Source organism: Scyliorhinus canicula, chromosome 4, assembly GCF_902713615.1.
Source record: "Scyliorhinus canicula chromosome 4, sScyCan1.1, whole genome shotgun sequence".
Lineage (NCBI taxonomy): Eukaryota > Metazoa > Chordata > Chondrichthyes > Carcharhiniformes > Scyliorhinidae > Scyliorhinus > Scyliorhinus canicula.
Genome location: NC_052149.1, coordinates 135125117 through 135142692, shown reverse-complemented (window position 1 = coordinate 135142692; position 17576 = coordinate 135125117). Strand labels below are relative to the sequence as shown.

The 17576-nt window shown below is 48.8% G+C and overlaps 1 protein-coding gene across 1 annotated transcript in view; it reads right to left on the bottom strand.

The window, feature by feature from the left end:
• LOC119965024 (lymphocyte cytosolic protein 2-like) overlaps positions 1-17576 on the bottom strand; it is a 220454-nt gene that overhangs the window by 52933 nt on the left and 149945 nt on the right. The window contains exons 11-12 of the mRNA XM_038795232.1: positions 5325-5350; positions 283-305 (exon numbers count right to left, since the gene is read on the bottom strand). Coding sequence (XP_038651160.1) covers positions 283-305; positions 5325-5350 — 49 coding nt within the window. The remainder of the gene's footprint in view (positions 1-282; positions 306-5324; positions 5351-17576) is intronic.

Sequence of the window (17576 nt, the reverse complement as noted above, 5' to 3'; positions counted from 1 at the left end):
TATGGGCTAAACTGATCTCTTCAAACATCTTCTCTGCAGAGTAGCACTACACTCCGTATACTTCAACCCAATGCCTGTGTCTATGTATTTACATTGTGTATTTATGTATATCCTATGGTTTTTCAGGTTTGGACTGTACAGAGAACAATACTTTTCATTGTACCTCTGTACACGTGACAATAAATCAAATCAATCAATCAAATCAATCAATAAATCAGTGCTCAGACACAGAAGGGACAGAAAGCTGGCCGAGTTAAGAAGTAGATTCGAAGCATTGCTTACCTGGGTGGGCCGGGCATGGCAGGCTGAGAAAACAGAAAAACACATCCATGATAAAGGCATGCTGAATGTTTTTCAAGAAATTAGGTGATGGTCAGTTGTAAATGTTATTAAATGCAGTCTCTTCGCTCCTTTCTTGTTCTAACTTCTTGTTGTTTGACGGACAACAGGAATATTCCTACCTTTAAGCTCCCTGCTGGAAAAACTTTTGAGAGCTGGTCTATTTTAACTTTAGCACTATTCCCTGTAGAATGTTTCTACTCCCGACCCCACATGGGAAGGGTTACATAGATACATAGAACATGCAGAAGGAGGCCATTCGGCCCATCGAGCCTGCACCAACACACTTAAGCCCTCACTTCCAACCTGTCCCCATAACCCAATAACCCCTCCTAACCTTTTTGGACACGAAGGGCAAGTTATCATGGCCAATCCACCTAACCTGCACATCTTTGGACTGTGGGAGGAAACTGGAGCACCCGGAGGAAACCCACGCAGACACAGGGAGAACGTGCAGACTCCGCACAGAAAGTGACCAAGCAGGGAATCGAACCTGGGACCCTGGCGCTGTGAAGCCACAGTGCTAGCCATGTGTGCTACCATGCTGCCCACGGTTAAAATAACAAATCTGCTTGCTCCTCTTCATCACCCTGGCAAGTCCCGAAACTCTTCAGTCTGGGGGGTGGAAAGCTGTGGAGATACTCCTGGCTATGGGCGGCAGGGTAGCACAGCAGTTAGCACTGTCGCTTCACAGCTCCAGGATCCCAGGTTCGATTCCCGGCTTGGATCAAGTGCGGAGTCTGCACGTTCTCCCCGTGTCTGCGTGGGTTTCCTCCCACAGTCCAAAGATGTGCAGGTTAGGTGGATTGGCTATGCTAAATTGCCCCTTAGTGTCCAAAGGGGTTGGGTGGAGTTGCTGGTTTACGCATGTGCAACAGGTCTACTCCCATATTGACTGCTTTGGGGTGGGGAAGTCGTTCCCCAGGGTTGTGGGGGTGGGTACTCAGCAATTGTAATATCAGATCACACCCTGCACTACGTGGATGTGGCTGAAGGCGGGCTGCACCCAGCAGCCCCCGTGGAGGTTGGATATGGCATTACTTGCAGACAAGGGGGGACGGGATACTCCAGCCCTGCGCCGGGCCAGAGCATCCCTCCGAAGTGGCCTGGCCTGCGATCGGGACCTACCGATCGGCGGGTGGCCTCTGTGGCTGGGGGCTTCCTTTCCTATGTGCCGGCCCCATGAGCCCTGCGCCATGTTGCGTCGGGGCCGACGCATTGAAGGAGGCCACTACCCATGCGCGCGTGGCGCCGGCGCCACTGCGCATGCGCGGATGCCGCGGCACACAGTTCGGGCCGGGATCTGCAGCTGGAGCGGCGCGAACCGCTCCAGCGCCGTGCTGGCCTCCTGTAGGGGCCACAATTAGACGTGGGAGCGGCCCATTCACGCCATCGTAAAACATGTCGGAGGTTACGACGACGTGGACACTCTGCTGCGGGATTGTAGAATCCCACCCGGGGTTTTGTGAAAAGATGGCTTCCGTTTTAGAAATTATGTGGATTTTAGTAAGAACGAGGAGATCTCACCTTCCACATTCTGGGAAGCAGTGAAGGTGGTCATCAGGGGAGAGATAATTTTGTTTCAGATCATAGCAATAAGTCTGGTTGAACAGAGAGGCAGAGGTTGGTGGATTCCATCCTTGAGGTGAGCCACAAATACTCTGCTGCCGCAAGTGGAGCTTGTTCGTGGAGAGGAAGAAGTTTCAGATGGAGTTTGAGTTGGTGTCGATGGGGAAGGCAGGGCTTAGGGAACACAGCTTTGTTGTGCGAGACGGACATTTTACGAGTAAGGGGAGAAGGCCGGCCATTTATTGACTCACTAGCTGAGGCGGCAGGTGGCCTTTTGGGAGATAGTTCAGGTTAAGGACTGGGGGGAAGGTTTCCCGAGAGGGTCAAAGGGATTTTGAGACCTTTTCCCAGGGATTATACAAGTCTGAGCCTCTGGAGGAAGACTCGACTATGTTTCTGGATGGGTTGGTCTTCCCGGTGGGGTTGGTCTCCTCGGTGGTGGAAAGGGAAAGAGGGCAAGCGGCGTTTGGGCTGGAGGAAATTATGAACTATTCATTCAATGTAGCCGGGGAAGGCACCAGGCCCGGACGGATTCCCTGTCAAACTTTATAAATAGTTCACGACTGTGTTGGGGCCACACCTGTTGGACATGTTTAATGATTCTCTGTCCCAGGGCGGGGGGGACGTTGTTACCAGCCCCACTGGCGCAGGCACCAATCCCCTTAATTTTGAAAGAGGACAACGATTCCACAGAGAGATGAGTCATATTGGCCCATCTCTCTGTTGACTGCTGATGCAAAGCTGTTGGCTAGATGCTGGCAATCCGTTTGGAGAGGTGACTAACTGGAGTAATTTCTGAAGGTCAGACAGGTGTTGTTAAGGGCCGGCAGTTGTCGGCCAATATTAGAAATCGGAGACTTCTCAATGTGGTGCTGACACCTTCCTCGGGAATTGATCCAGAGGTAATCATCTTCATGGACAGGGAAAACATATTTGATCGGGTGTAGTGGGGGAACCTTTTTGAGGTGTGGAGTGGTTTGGCTTTGACTCTAAATTCATTTTGTGGATTAGGCTTTTGTACAGGGTCCCACTGCAAGCATCCATAACAATTCATTGAGTTCAGGGTACTTTTGGTTATATACAGGTACAGGGCAGGGATGCCCACTTTGCCTGTTACTATTTGATTTGCCAGTTGAACCATTGGCCATCACACTTGGGTTGTTGACCAGGTGGAAAGGTATAGAGAGGGGAGGTAGGCAGCATAGGGTGTCCCTGTATGCAGACGATTTATTGCTATATGTCACGGATCCTCTCTCTAATTTTGGGAATATATTGGAGGTGCTTAGGAAGTTTGATTCCTTCTCAGGATATAGATTGAACGTGGGCAAGAGTCAGGTATTTCCGGTGAATTCTCCAGGGAAGTGAACTGATCTGGAGAGGCTACTGATTCGGCTGACCAGGGCTAGTTTAGGTATCTGGAAATATGGGTGGTTCATGACCGAGCCTCGTTACATATGTTGAACCTGCTCTTTTTCCATTCTCTCCAGCTTGTTCTCTTCAAGCCCAGTGGTAATAGTCTCTCTGAGAATATGGAATTAATTCAGACAGCGCTTTAAATTAGGGTCTATGTCACTGCTGGCCAGTGAACCACTCATATATATTTAACTTGGTTAAGTTCTGGGCTACCTTTTTCAGAATAATGTCAGAGATTTGGGGAATCGTGTGGAACTGTGCCCAATGGTGAGCATTGGAGTGCAGGATTTGCCAGGGCTGCAGAAGGGGAAGAAGGCTGATGTCTTGGCCATCACCTCTCTATTAGCTGGGAGGTGAGTCCTGCTTGGATGGAGGGCATCGGTGCTGCCTCAGGCTCTGGCATAGTTGGGGATTTGTTAGAATTCCTGCATTTGGAAAAGATCAAGTACGCCATAAGAGAATCGGAGGAGGGTTTTTACTCCAGGTGGCTGCCGTTCATTATCTTTTTAAAGAGCTGGTTGTCATCTGCAATTAGGAGGGGGGGGTGATTTGGAGGGAGGGACTGGGGTGCGGCTGGGAGTAAGGATTCTGGGTAAATCAGGGCTGGGTGGGGCTGGGTTGTGGGGACGTTTTTATAAAAATTGTATAAATTTGTTTGACCATTTTGTATGTTATAACTGAAACTTTTTCAGTATAAAAATACCGTATGTATATTTTTTAAAATCACAATGAAGCCCTACAATATCAGCAAAAATCTCTGCCTGAGTAAAATCCATTGCTCAGGGATCTGGGTGCCTTTTGATAATCAAAGGTACTTCACAAACATGCAGAAAGGATTAAATAGCCCCACAAAGGGGCAAGTCACCAAATACAGAAAATACTTGATGACCTGTAAGTGGTCAGATGGAATGGCAGATCTCTTGAAATCTGGGACCCAATCTCGTGACCTACACAACATCGCCACACATTTCTGATTTTTGCTACCATCCCACGGTGCTGCCCCACCTCAACTTGTAACTTTGTATTCATTCATCCTGGGCACACCAATATTTAGCAAAGCTCCGAGGCAAACAGGACAGTCAAACAGTTACGGTCAGCCACTGGCCTGTTTCCTAATTTTTTTGTCTCATAGTTCCAAACCTTTTTGTTTTGTTTGGGTGAGATCTGTTCCCAATGTGACCTGGGATCAGTTGCTATTTGTTTTTGATCTGTGACATTGCATTGGCTCAAATGGAAGAGCTCGTGGTGTGTTTCACCTGGACATCATTACCCCATCATAACCTTCCCCCATTCCAAACTCTCATCAGTTGTCTCACATCCAATTCCGAAGAATTTGTGTGCGTGCAGAATGTACAAATTAAACAGGTGGCACTCCAGTTTTGCACTGACTCAACAGGAAGTGAGACTCATGGGCTTTGGTGTGACAGTACCACAAACTAATGCAGTCGTTGTTTCAACAATTGTTTAATTGAGTAAACAAAGGCTAGCTAATGTTTATGTATGCTTTAAAGAAATATATATATTAATAAGAAGGTTACAATAATTTCAGGAAACATTTGGGAAATTAACTTGTACAATATAAATTGAAGGTTTATTTATCTATATTACACTTAAAAGGAAAGCTTAAGTGAAGCACACCTCACTTTAATTCAATTACATAAATGACCAGGTTCACTTCTGAGAAAAACACTTGACAAAACAGAGACAATGGGAAGTGTTGCCTCACTATGAGAGACACTGGAAGGTGTTCATTCAATGAGAGAGTAAATGGGAGGTGATCAATGAGAGACAGAGAGAGACACCGGGAGGTGGTCATTCGCAATAAGAGACAATGGGAGGTGGTCACTCAATGAGAGGGAGACAATGGGAGGTGGTCACTCAATGAGAGAGAGCGAGACAATGAGAGGTGTTCACTCAATGAGAGGGAGACAATGGGAGGTGTTCCATCAATGGGAGTCAGTGGGAAGTGTTCACTCAAAAAATGGGATGAAGCCTTTTCTTACCTTGTCCAGAAATGGAGGCTTCTTCACTGAAAAATTAAAAATGAATGATCAATAAGATGTAACATTCCTCATGATATACAAGTTATACATCAGAAGATGTACATCTTGAGATGTCAGACAAGTACAACATTGCTGCAGAGTTTGGTAATTAATTATGTATTTTGAATTTTATTCAAGAGGGCTTCGCCAAGCAGAAACAGGAATGCTTGGACCCGATTAGGGAATCGATTGCTCGGCTGGAACAGAGATTGGATCCTCAAGATCGGGCGATCCAGAGAGTGGAGAAGGCACTGACCGTGCATGAGGAGCACCAAACAGCAATGGAGGTGGAGGCGGGGATGCCGAAAGACCAGCAGAAAAGGCTCCAGGAGAAGGGGGAGGATCTAGAGAATAGGTCCCGTCTGCAGAACTTGAGGATCGTTAGTCTTCCGGAGGGGTCCGAAGGAGCGGATGCAGGGGCATATATAGCGGGCATGTTCGAGAAGCTAATAGGAGATGGGACGTTCACATGACCTTTGGAGGTGGAGAGGGCGCACAGAGCACTGGTGAAGAAGCCGCGTGTAGGTGACCCCCCCCCCCCCCCCCCCCCCAGGGCGATGGTGGTGAGATTGCACAGGTACCTGGACAAGGAGCGTATTTTACGGTGGGCCAGGCAGACACGGAGCTGTAAGTGGGAGAATAGCCTCCTGCATATTTACCAAGTCCTGAGCGCAGACATAGCCAGGAGAAGGGTGGTGTTCAACCAAGTAAAGTCGACCCTTTTCAAGAAGAAGGTGAAATTTGGACTGCTGTATACGGCCCGTGACCTATGAGGAGCAACATTTCTATTTTGAGTCGCCCGAGGAAGTGATGGACTTCACCAGAAGGAAAGGGCTGGCAGGGGACTGAGGTGTTTGAACTTTGCTGCAGTGTTCACGTTAAAAATGTCTTTGGACTATATTTGTAATGCCTTCTGTATGATCCTGGAGCTGCCACGTATTTTTGTAAGTTAAAGTTTGCATTTGTACTGGTGGGGGATGGAGGTGTGAATTTTCGATGCGGGGTTTTTCTTTTATTTTTGTTTCTTTCAGTCAACTGGGCTGAGAATGTTTTCTCTTGCATATGAGGATCCGAGTGGGGGAGGGGTGAACAATAGGTGGGAAAATGTTTGGCACCATGGGTGGGGGATACCAAGCTAGCTGGGCGGGCTGGCTCACGGAAGCGCAGTGGGGGGTGAGCAGATGTTATGCTTGTTGAAACGGGCTGTTTTTACTGTGCTGTTATTGGTTGGAGGGAAATTGCTCTGCTGATGAGGGATGGACTGTTGCTGGGGGCGGGTCTGCGGGTGCGTGGGACGCAAGCTGGAGACTGGCCTGAGAAAGATGACGGCTGATTGGCGTGGGGGGGGGGGGGGGGGGGGGGGGGGAGGAGGAGGAGAGCGAAAAGCTCCCTAACCAGGCTGATCACATGGAACGTTAGAGGGCTAAAATGGGCCGGTTAAGAGTGTTTGCGCATTTGAGGGGATTGAAGGCGGGCATGGCAATGTTACAGGAGATGTATCTTAGGGTAACCGATCAGACTAGATTAAGGAAGGGATGGGTCGGGCAGGTATTTCACTCAGGGCTGGACTCTAAGACTATAGGGGTCGAGATCCTGATTAATAAGCCAGTGTCATTCGAGGCAGGAAGAATAGTTGCGGATGTGGGAGGCCATTACATCATGGTTAGTGGCAATCTGGAAGGGCTGCCGGTGGTACTCGTGAATGTTTACGCGCCAAACTGGGATGATGTGGAGTTCATAAGGAGGATGTTGGGAAAGAACCCGGACCTGGACTCACATATCATAGAATTTACAGTGCAGAATTAGGCCATTCGGCCCATCGAGTCTGCACCGGCTCTTGGAAAGAGCACCCTACCCAAGGTCAACACCTCCACCCTATCCCCATAACCCAGTAACCCCACCCAACACTAAGGGCAATTTTGGACACTAAGGACAATTTAGCATGGCCAATCCACCTAACCTGCACATCTTTGGACTGTGGGAGGAAACCGGAGCAGCCGGAGGAAACCTACACACACGCGGGGAGGATGTGCAGACTCCGCACAGACAGTGACCCAAGCCGGGATCGAACCTGGGACCCTGGAGCTGTGAAACAATTGTGCTATCCACAATGCTACTGTGCTGCCCTTGCATAAGTTGGTCATGGGAGGGGACTTCAACACAGTCATTAACCCAGCGCTGGACCAGGCTGGCTCAAGGACAGACAGGGTGCCAGCAATGGCAAAGGGCACATGTACATAAAGTGTATTCCGGATCGACTTTTTCATCTTGAACAGGGCTTTACTGATGGGAGTAGTGGACACTTGAGTATTCAGCGATCACGGTCTCGGATCATGCCCCGCACTGGGTGGACCCACAGGTGAGCAAGGAGGGTGGCCAACACCCACATTGGAGATTGGATGTCGGACTGTTAGCGGATGAGGAGGTGTACGGGCGGATGAGGAAATGTATCCAGAACTATCTGGAAGTTAATGACACAGGGGATGTCTCGGCTGCAATGGTCTAGGAGGCGCTGAAGGCAGTGGTACTAGGGCAGCTGATTTTGATACGGGCCCACAGGGCGAAGGTAGACAGAGCAGAAATGGATCGACTGATAGGGGAAATACTTCAGGTCGACAGGAGATATGCGGAGACCCCAGAGGCAGGGCTTTTAAGGGAACGACGGAGACTACAGGTGGAGTTTGACTTGTTAACAACAGGGAAGGCGGTGCAGCAGCTGAGGAGGGCGATATACGAATATGGAGAGAAGGCCAGCAGAATGCTTGCGCAGCATCTCTGAAAGGGGGAAGCAGCCAGGGAGATTGGGAAAGTGAAGGACAGAGACGGGAACTTGGTCGGAGATTCAGCAGGGGTTAACAGGGCGTTCATGGAGTTTTATAACAGGCTGTATGAGTCGGAACCCCCAGCTGGGCTGGAGGGGATGAGGCAATTCTTAGGGGGTTGAGGCTCCCGAAGGTGGAGGAAGGGCTGGTAGAAGGACTGGGGGCCCCGATTGGGTTGGAAGAAATAGCAGAAGGGCTGAAGGCCAGGCAGTCGAGTAAAGCCCCGGATTGAACAGGTACCCAGTCGAGTTTTATAAAAAGTTCTCTGGGATGCTGGGGTTGCTGCTGATGAGGACATTTAATGAGGCAAGGGAGCAAAGGGTGCTTCCCTGACGATGTCACAGGCCACGATTTCACTGATCTTGAAGTGGGAGAAGGACCCGCAGTTATGCGTGTCCTACAGACCGATCTATAAATGCTGACGCCAAACTGTTGGCCAAAATCTTGTCCTCTAGGATCGAAGACCGCGTTCCGGATGTGATTGGGGAGGACAAGACGGGATTTGTTAAGGACAGGCAGTTGGCAGCCAATGTTAGAAGACTGTTGAATGTGATCATGATGCCCCCAGAGGGTAGGGACGTAGAGGTAGTGGTCGTAATGGATACAGAGAAGGCATTTAATCGGGTGGAATGAACCTATCTGTGGGAGATGCTGGGGCATTTTGGGTTTGGACGGGGCTTCATCGATTGGGTTAGGCTGCTGTATCAGGCGGCTGTGGCAAGTGTATGGATGAACAGGGTGACATTGGGCTATTTTAGACTGCACCGGGGGATGAGGCAGGGACGCCCCCTCTCCCCACTGCTGATTGCGCTGGCCATAGAGCTGCTGGCAATTGCGCTGAGAGCCTCAGGGGGCTGGAAGGGGCTGGTTCGGAGAGAGGTGAAACACAGAATCTCGCTGTACGCAGATGACCTGCTCCTATATGTTTCTGACCCACTAGAAGGGATGGGAGAAATTAAGAGGATTCTGGGGAATTTGGCCGGTTTTCAGGTTATAAATTGAACGTGGGGTAAAGTGAGATGTTTGCGATCCAGGCAAGGGAGCGGGAGTGGCGACCGGGGAGTTGCCGTTTAGTAGTAGGGGGAAGCTTTCGATATCAAGGCATCCAGGTGGCACGGGAATGGGAACTGCTACATAAGTTAAATTTGACCCGATTAGTGGACCAAATGAAGGAAGACTTCTGAAGGTGGGACATGTTCCTGCTATCACTTGCTGGGAGGCAAGTGAAAATGACGGTCCTCAAGAGATTCCTGTTTAATAAAGAACAAAGAAAAGTACAGCACAGAAACAGGCCCTTCGAGGGGGATGGTCAGTGTGAGAGCGAGTAGAGGTGGCATCATGTAAGGGTTTGGGGGCATTGGCAACGGTGTCTCTGCCGTTCCTGCTAGCACGGTACTCCACCAGCCCCGTGGTGGTGGCCCTAAGAGTCTGGGGGCAAACATGTGGGAGCAACATGGCGCCAGCCGCGCGTGGACCCGGCCTGCCGAATAGTGACCCCCTTTGGCCAAGCTCACCACCCCCAGACCACCCCTCACCAGTGCCCCAAGCCCCCGCCAAAGTCATCCCCTGCCCGTGAATCGACTCTCCCTGACTGTGGCCACGCCGAGTTCCTGAAAATAAACACCACACACGACTGATGCCATCGGGAACTCGGCCCATCGGGGGCGGAGCATCGGTTGATGCTCCATACTTCCTAGATTTTGCCGCTAATGTAGATTTTCCAGCCGATCGCCGAACGTGATATCGCCGTCGAAGACTGGAAAATCCAGCCCACTGTCTTTGATTCACAAGTTCTCAGCTTCATTTCTCAATACCCCGTCTCGCTCAGTCTCAGCTCTATCCCAGAAGTGAAGTTAAAAAGCTTTTCGACAGCAGGAAACCAACAAAAGCCCCTGGAGCAGATGGAATCTCTGTTGAAATTCTCAAACATGACGGAGGTACATGCCTGAAACGGCTGCACAATCCCATATCCCTCATCTGGGAGGAGCAGTGCCTGCTGGGGGAATCGCAAGGGTACTGTGACTGTGGGCTGGATTCTCTGCCACCCGCCGCCAGTGGTGGATATGTGGCAGAGAATCCAGTGCCCAGGGAAAAACGGGATTAGCACCACTGGGCGAGATCTCTAGGGGTCTCTCTTACGGTGGTCTTGAACTGCTGGATGGGGCGGTGGCGGGGTACAGTGACCCAGCACATCCCATAGTAGGGGTGTGGATTGCGTTGCGGGGCGGGAGGGAGCAAGTCGCTCGACCATGCTATCCTGCCACCCATGCAAAATGGCGGCTCAATAGCGGGATTCACGACGGAATCCCTCGCCATCCCCGCCATGTATAAATTTGCATGCCAAGAGATAGCAAAATGCCCCTGGTCGCCTGCTCCCAACGCGAGTGCAAATCATTCGTCTCTGGTGAGAGAATATAAGGCGGGAGTCTCCAATCCCGCGGCAGAGTGTCCACGCCATCGTAAACGCCGTCCAGTTGCAGATCCCTGCGTGAACTGTGCGCCACGGGATCTGTGCATGCGCAGTTGTGCCAGGGTCAACGAGGACATGTGCAGTGGCACTGACGCAAACACGCGCAGTGGCCTCCTTCAACGCGCCGGCCCCGACGCAACATGGTGCAGGACTACAGGGGCCGGCACGTAGGAAAGGAGACCCCCAGGCACAGAGGCCGGCCCGGCGATCGGTGGGCCCTGATCGCGGGCCAGGCCACATCGGAGGCCCCCCCAGGGTTGGACACCCCCTCCCCACCAAAGGCCGCCACCTGACCTTTACACGCCGATGTCCCGCCGGCCCAGAGCCCGTTAGAATGGCGCCGGCGGGACTTGGCTCTTTTCTTACAGCCGCTCGGCCCATTTGGGCCGAGAAACGGTGGGCCAACCACACTGGCGCCAATGGCACCTATTCTCCGCTCTGTTTACTTCACAGATCTGCGATTAACAAGTTGACACCTCCTGTCTCATGTTAGACCGAACTTGTTTTTTTCTGTTGAAGTTATTTTAATCAGTGGATTACGTTTGTGTTCTCTCGGGATCTTATCCATGTTTAATTCACAGCTCTGCGGAGAATCGCGTGCCAGCGTCAAGGCGGCATGGCGCGATTCGCGTGGCCTGCCGGCGATTCACCAACCCGGCGTGGGGTCAGAGGATCCCGCCCATAGTCTCCCAAACATAGAATATAGCTCTCTTTTCAAGAAAGGATTGAGGTAACTGCAGAGGACTCTCCCTGCTGTGTGCCACACAGCTCTTAGCCATCCTAAAACAGGAAGGAAGATTAACAAGTTGACACCTCCTGTCTCATGTTAGACCGAACTTGTTTTTTTCTGTTGAAGTTATTTTAAACAGTGGATTACAGTCTGTGTTCTCTCGTGATCTTATCCATGTTTACTTCACAGATCTGTGGTTTGTGCTTCTCCCAGAGATAATCTGAAGACCACATCTCCTTCATTTGTCACACACAGTTCAGACAGTAAATGGAGTGTTTTTTTACAAAATGTTTTTCTCTAGACCATGTAAACCAGTGATGGGCAACCTAATAGTGGGCCCCATGAGTGGCCCTTGTTCATCCGCTGGGCCGCAAGATTGAAATCAGGCTTGTTCACTAACCATGACCCCATGAATTTATTTAATACACACCAAATATTTCATAATGAGTTATAGAAACTGCTTAATCATTTATAAGTATTTATACTGTCTTCCCTAAAATGATTTCCTGTATTCTCCTGATGACACTTTACAGATGAGACATTAAACCAAAGCCCCAACTACCTTTTAGGTGGATGCCAAAGATCCCCCGATCTTATTTTTCAAAAGAGGAGGGGAGTTCTCCCCGACTCTGACAAATATGTATCCCTGAACTAGCATCGCTAAATCAGAAACATGGTCATCATTATATAGTTGTTTGTGGGATCTTCCTACATTACAACAGTAATGACATTCCTTTATTGGACAGAAGGTTCTTTGGGACTTGCTGAGGTACTTGAGTTTGGGGTTTGGACACATTGTTGGGGAAGCTTTGCTGATGGGGCCTGTGAATGGTCTTGATGGCATCGCACAACAGACAATAGCCATTGCAACCCATTTTACATCCGAAATGATTTTTCTCTTCCATTGGCAGCACGTTAGCACAGTGGTTAGCACAGTTGCTTCACAGCTCCAGGGTCCCTGGTTCGATTCCCAGCTTGGGTCACTGTCTGTGCAGAGCCACACGTTCTCCCAGTGTGTGCGTGGGTTTCCTCCGGGCGCTCCGGTTTCCTCCCACAGTCCAAAGATGTGCAGGTTAGGTGGATTGGCCATGATAAATTGCCCTTAGTGCCCAAAACAAAAAGGTGAGTTGGGGTTACTGGGTTACGGGGATAGGGTGGAGGCATGTGCTTAAGTAGGGTGCTCTTTCTAAGAGCCGATGCAGACTCGATGGGCCAAATGGCCTCCTTCTGCACTGCAAATTCTCTGAAATATTGTCGTTAATGCTGCAATAAAGAAGATGTTCCAGTCCCTGTGTTATCATCCATCATTTTAATCATCAGAAAGATTCATGAATGGGCTCAGTTGACTATACAACACCAGCATAAACTCACTGGGCTGGATTTTTCGGCCGTACCCACCGCAAGATCGCCATGGACAGGACGGGGACCAGGTAAAGTTCCATTGACCTCGGGCGGGAATTTCCGGTCGTTGGGCAGATGCGGGTGAAAAATCCCGCCCATTCTGTTCATTCACAACTTCAGATGATAACACCGTCTGTGCCCACATGCAGCAAGGCTAGGACAATATTCATGCAAGGCCTGATAAATGGCAACAACAATCCTGCCACACAAGGAAGAAAGGCTTGCGTTTGTGTTTTTCATGACCGCTGAACGTTTAAAAATGCAAAATAGGCAATGAAAAGAAGATAATGTTGTGCAGGAAGCACCATGCAATGATCATCTCCAACAAGAGAGAATGAAACCCCTTGACAAATGGCATAACCGTCGATGAATCCCCCAATATCAACATCCTGGAGGTTACCATTGACCAGAAACTAAACTGGACAAGCCATAGAAATAATTATGGCTACAGGAGGTCAGAGGCAAGGAATCTTGCAGCGATTAACTCTCACCTCCTGACTCCACAGAGCCTGTCCACCATCTATAAGGCACAAGTCGGGAGTGTGATGGAATATTCTCCACTTGCCTGGATGAGAACAGCTCCAACTCAAGAAGCTTGACACCATCCAGAATAAAGCAGTCTGTTCGGCTGCATCCTCATCCACCACTTTAAACATTCACTCCCTGCAACACTGGTGCATGTCCTTCAGCAGCACCTTCCAAACGCACAACCTCTATCACCTAGAAGGACAAGGACAACAGATGGATGGGACCACCACCACCAAGTTGGCCCCCAAACCACACACCGTCCTGACTTGGAAATATACCGCTGTTCCTTCACTGTTATGGCATTCCTGACAGCACTGTGAGTGTTCCTACATGGGAGGGACTGCACCGGTTCAAGATAGTCGCTCGCCACCACTTCTCAAAGGCAATTATGGTTTGGGAAATAAATGCTGGCTGCTAGAGAAACCTGTTTGGGGTGTGAAATGCAATCTGTCTGATGTCACATCTGAATGCCACAGTCATGTGACTCTTTCATGAGGCAAGCTCGCTGTAGGCTGCTAAAAGATAATCTAATTAAAGATAGATTTTTTCTTGGGAATACGAGACTGCTTGGTGAGAGCAAGTGTATTGAAAGATTAGAAACTGATGCCAAAGAAAGTGATAGATGTGTGTCGAAATACCAGGAGATACATTATTATAGGATCATCGAACCCTACAGGGCAGAAGGACGCCAATCAGCCCTCAAGTCTGCACCGACCCTCTGAAAGAGCACCCTACCTGGGCCCACTCTCCTACCCTATCCCAATAATCCCTTAACCTAACCTACACAACCCTGGACACGAAGGGGCAATAAAAAAAAAATTAGAGCACCCAATTTTTTCCAATTAAGGCAATTTAGCGTGACCAATCCACCTGCCTTGCACATCTTTGGGTTGTGGGGGGCGAAACCCACGTAAACATGGGGAGAATGTGCAAACTCCACACGGACAGTGACCCAGAGCCGGGATTGAACCTGAGACCTTGGTGTCGTCAGGCGGCAGTGCTAACCACTGAGCCACCATGCTGCCCACGAAGAGGCAATTTCAACATGGCCAATACACCTAAGCTGCACATCTTTGGACTTATGCAGAGAGATATTCGAGGTCGAGACAGCAGCATAATCACAGACTAAGGACAGGATACACAGGAAAAGAAGGATTGCCCAATGTGGGGACAACAGTGTTTTAATTGCAGGAAGTAGAATCATTTCACACACAAGTGGTTGGCTTGAAAGGAGCAAAAGAAGCTTATACAGATGGGTACTGGAGATATATCAGCAGAAGAACCTGATGAAAAGCTACACCATACAACGGGTTGGTTCAGTCACGTCCATCGCAACAAATGGTTTGTGACTGTCACCATGATGACGGTAGAGGGAAAATACCAGGCACACAAGTAGTGACAAATGGAGATTGGCGTGGCTTGCAACATAATGGCATTCACAGATCTGTGCGAAGTGATTCAACATAGTGATCTGAAAATGGAACCCTTGAATGACTCACAGTGGCAGGGATCCGGGTTTGATTCAGTCTTGCCTGTGTGGAGTTTGCATGTTCTCCCTGTGTCTGCGTGGGTTTCCTCTGGGTGCTCCGGTTTCCTCCCACAGTCCAAAGATGTGCAGGTCAGGTGGGGTTATGGAGTTACAGGGATAGGGCAGGGAAAGTGGACCTCGGTCGGGTGTTCTTTTGTCGGGTCATTGTAGACTCGGTGGACTGAGTGGCCTCCTTCTGCACTGTAGGGATTCTATGGAGCGTGAGGTTGAGGTTATATGGTGGCACAATATAGATACCAAGAGGACAAATTAGTTTGAAAGCCCAATGCAACAGCATGGATGATGATCTCAAGTTCCAGATCATAGACGGGAATCAACGGCCACTCGTCTCAGCTGAGGCAAGTCTCAAACTGGGGTTGGTAACCTCCATCAGGGGCAGCACGGTAGCATGGTGGTTAGCATAAATGCTTCACAGCTCCAGGGTCCCAGGTTCGATTCCCGGCTGGGTCACTGTCTGTGTGGAGTCTGCACGTCCTCCCCCTGTGTGCGTGGGTTTCCTCCGGGTGCTCCGGTTTCCTCCCACAGTCCAAAGATGTGCGGGTTAGGTGGATTGGCCATGCTAAATTGCCCGTAGTGTCCTAATAAAAGTAAGGTTAAGGGGGGGATTGTTGGGTTACGGGTATAGGGTGGATACGTGGGTTTGAGTAGGGTGATCATGGCTCGGCACAACATTGAGGGCCGAAGGGCCTGTTCTGTGCTGTACTGTTCTATGTTCTATTAGGGTCTCTGCCTCCATTACCAACTCCACCAGTCTCTGTGTAAAATGGTATTCCCTCATGTCCCCTCTAATCCTTCTGCCACTTAGCTTGAATCTATGACCCCTGGTTTTTGAACTCTCTGCCAAGGGAAACAGGTTCCTCCTCCCTATTCTGTCTCTACCCCACCGACAATTTTGTGTACCTCAATCATGTCACCCCTCAATCTTCTTTGTTCCAGGGAAAATAACCCCAACCTATCCAATCTCTCCTCGTAGCTACAATTCTCCAGTCCTAGCAACATTCTAATAAATTTTCTGTGCACTCTCTCCAGAGTAATTACATCCTTCCTGTCATGTGGTGACCAGAATTGAGCACAATACTCCAGTGTGGCCTCACCAGTGTCTTACACATTTCTATCATTATATTCTTATTTATGTATTCTTTTTCTCTGCCAATGAAGGAGAGCATTCCATATGCCTTCTTTACAACTTTATCTATCTGTACTGCCTTTAGGGACCTGTGAACTTTCATGCCAAGATCTCTCACTTCATCTACCCCACTCAGTATATTCCCATTTATTGTATATACCCTTTTACTGCTTGACCTTCCTCACAATTATCCAAGTTGAACTCCATCTGCCACTTTCCTGCCCACTCCACCAACCCACCCATAAAACCTTGGAGCTTACAGCTATAATAATAATAATATCCTCTACACTATCCACCACACGGCCAATTTTTGAGTTGTCTGAAAATGTCATAATTATGTCCCACACGTTCAAGTCCAAATCGTAAATATGAAGAAAATAGACAGCAGGGGTTCCAACACCAAGCCCTGCGGAACACCACTTGAACCAACTTTCCATCCGCAAGGGCAGCCCTTTGTTTCCTGTTACTAAGCCAACTTTGGATATCCATTTTGCCACATTACCCTGTATCCCACGGGTATTAACTTTTCTGACCAGCCTGTCATGTGGGATCTTGTCAAATGCCTTACTAAAATCCATGTAGACAACATCCACTTACCTACCCTCATCGATCCTCCTGGTCACATCCACAAACAATTCAATCAAATTTTTACGGCATGATCTTCCCCTAACAAAGCCATGTTGAATATCCCTGACTAGTTCATGCCTTTAAAAGTGACAGCTTGTCCTATCCTTTGTACTCTTTTTAAACAACAGAACCACATTTGCATTCCTCCAGTCCTCAGGCACCTCCCCTGTATCTAGTGAAGATTGGAAATAATCCTCAGAGCATCTACTATTTCCTCCCTGACCTCCTTCAGCATCATAGGAAACAATCTAGCTGAGCCTGGTGACTTATCCACTTTTAAGGATTCCAATCTTCTAACGCTTCCTCTCTTGTTATAATTATTTTATCCAATATTTCACACTGCTCCTCTTGGACTACTAGATCTGCATCATTCCTGTCCTTTGTGAATACAGAGACAAAACATTGTTTGAAACTCTTCCCATATCTTCCGTATCTTCACACAAGTTCCCTTCTTCATCTCGGATAGGTCCCACTTTTTCTTGAACTACCCTTTTCCTCTTTGTATACTGGTAAAACATTTTGGCTTTTCCTTAATTTTGCTTATTAATATTTTTTCATGCCCTCTCTTTAATTTCCTTATTTCCTTTTTTACTTGATCCCTGTACTTTCTACACTCCTCTAAGCTATCGGCAGTGTTGAGTATTTTATAATAATCATAAGCTTTTCTTTTCTGTTTAATCTTTCCCTGTATGTTTTCTGGACAACCATGGGGGGGTCTAGATTTGGTAGTTCCATTCTTATTTTTGGAGGGGACTTGCCGGCTTTGTACCCTAAGGATCTAATTTATTAGTGCTTCCCACTGGTTTACCACTGATTTATCCTTTTGCAGTCTTGTTCAGTCCACCTCAGCCAAACTACCTCTCAGTCTTGTAAAATTTGCCTTCGCCCAGTTCAAAACATTTCCCCCTGATTTATCTTTGTCCTTTTCCATAACAATACTAAATCTAACTGAATTGTGGT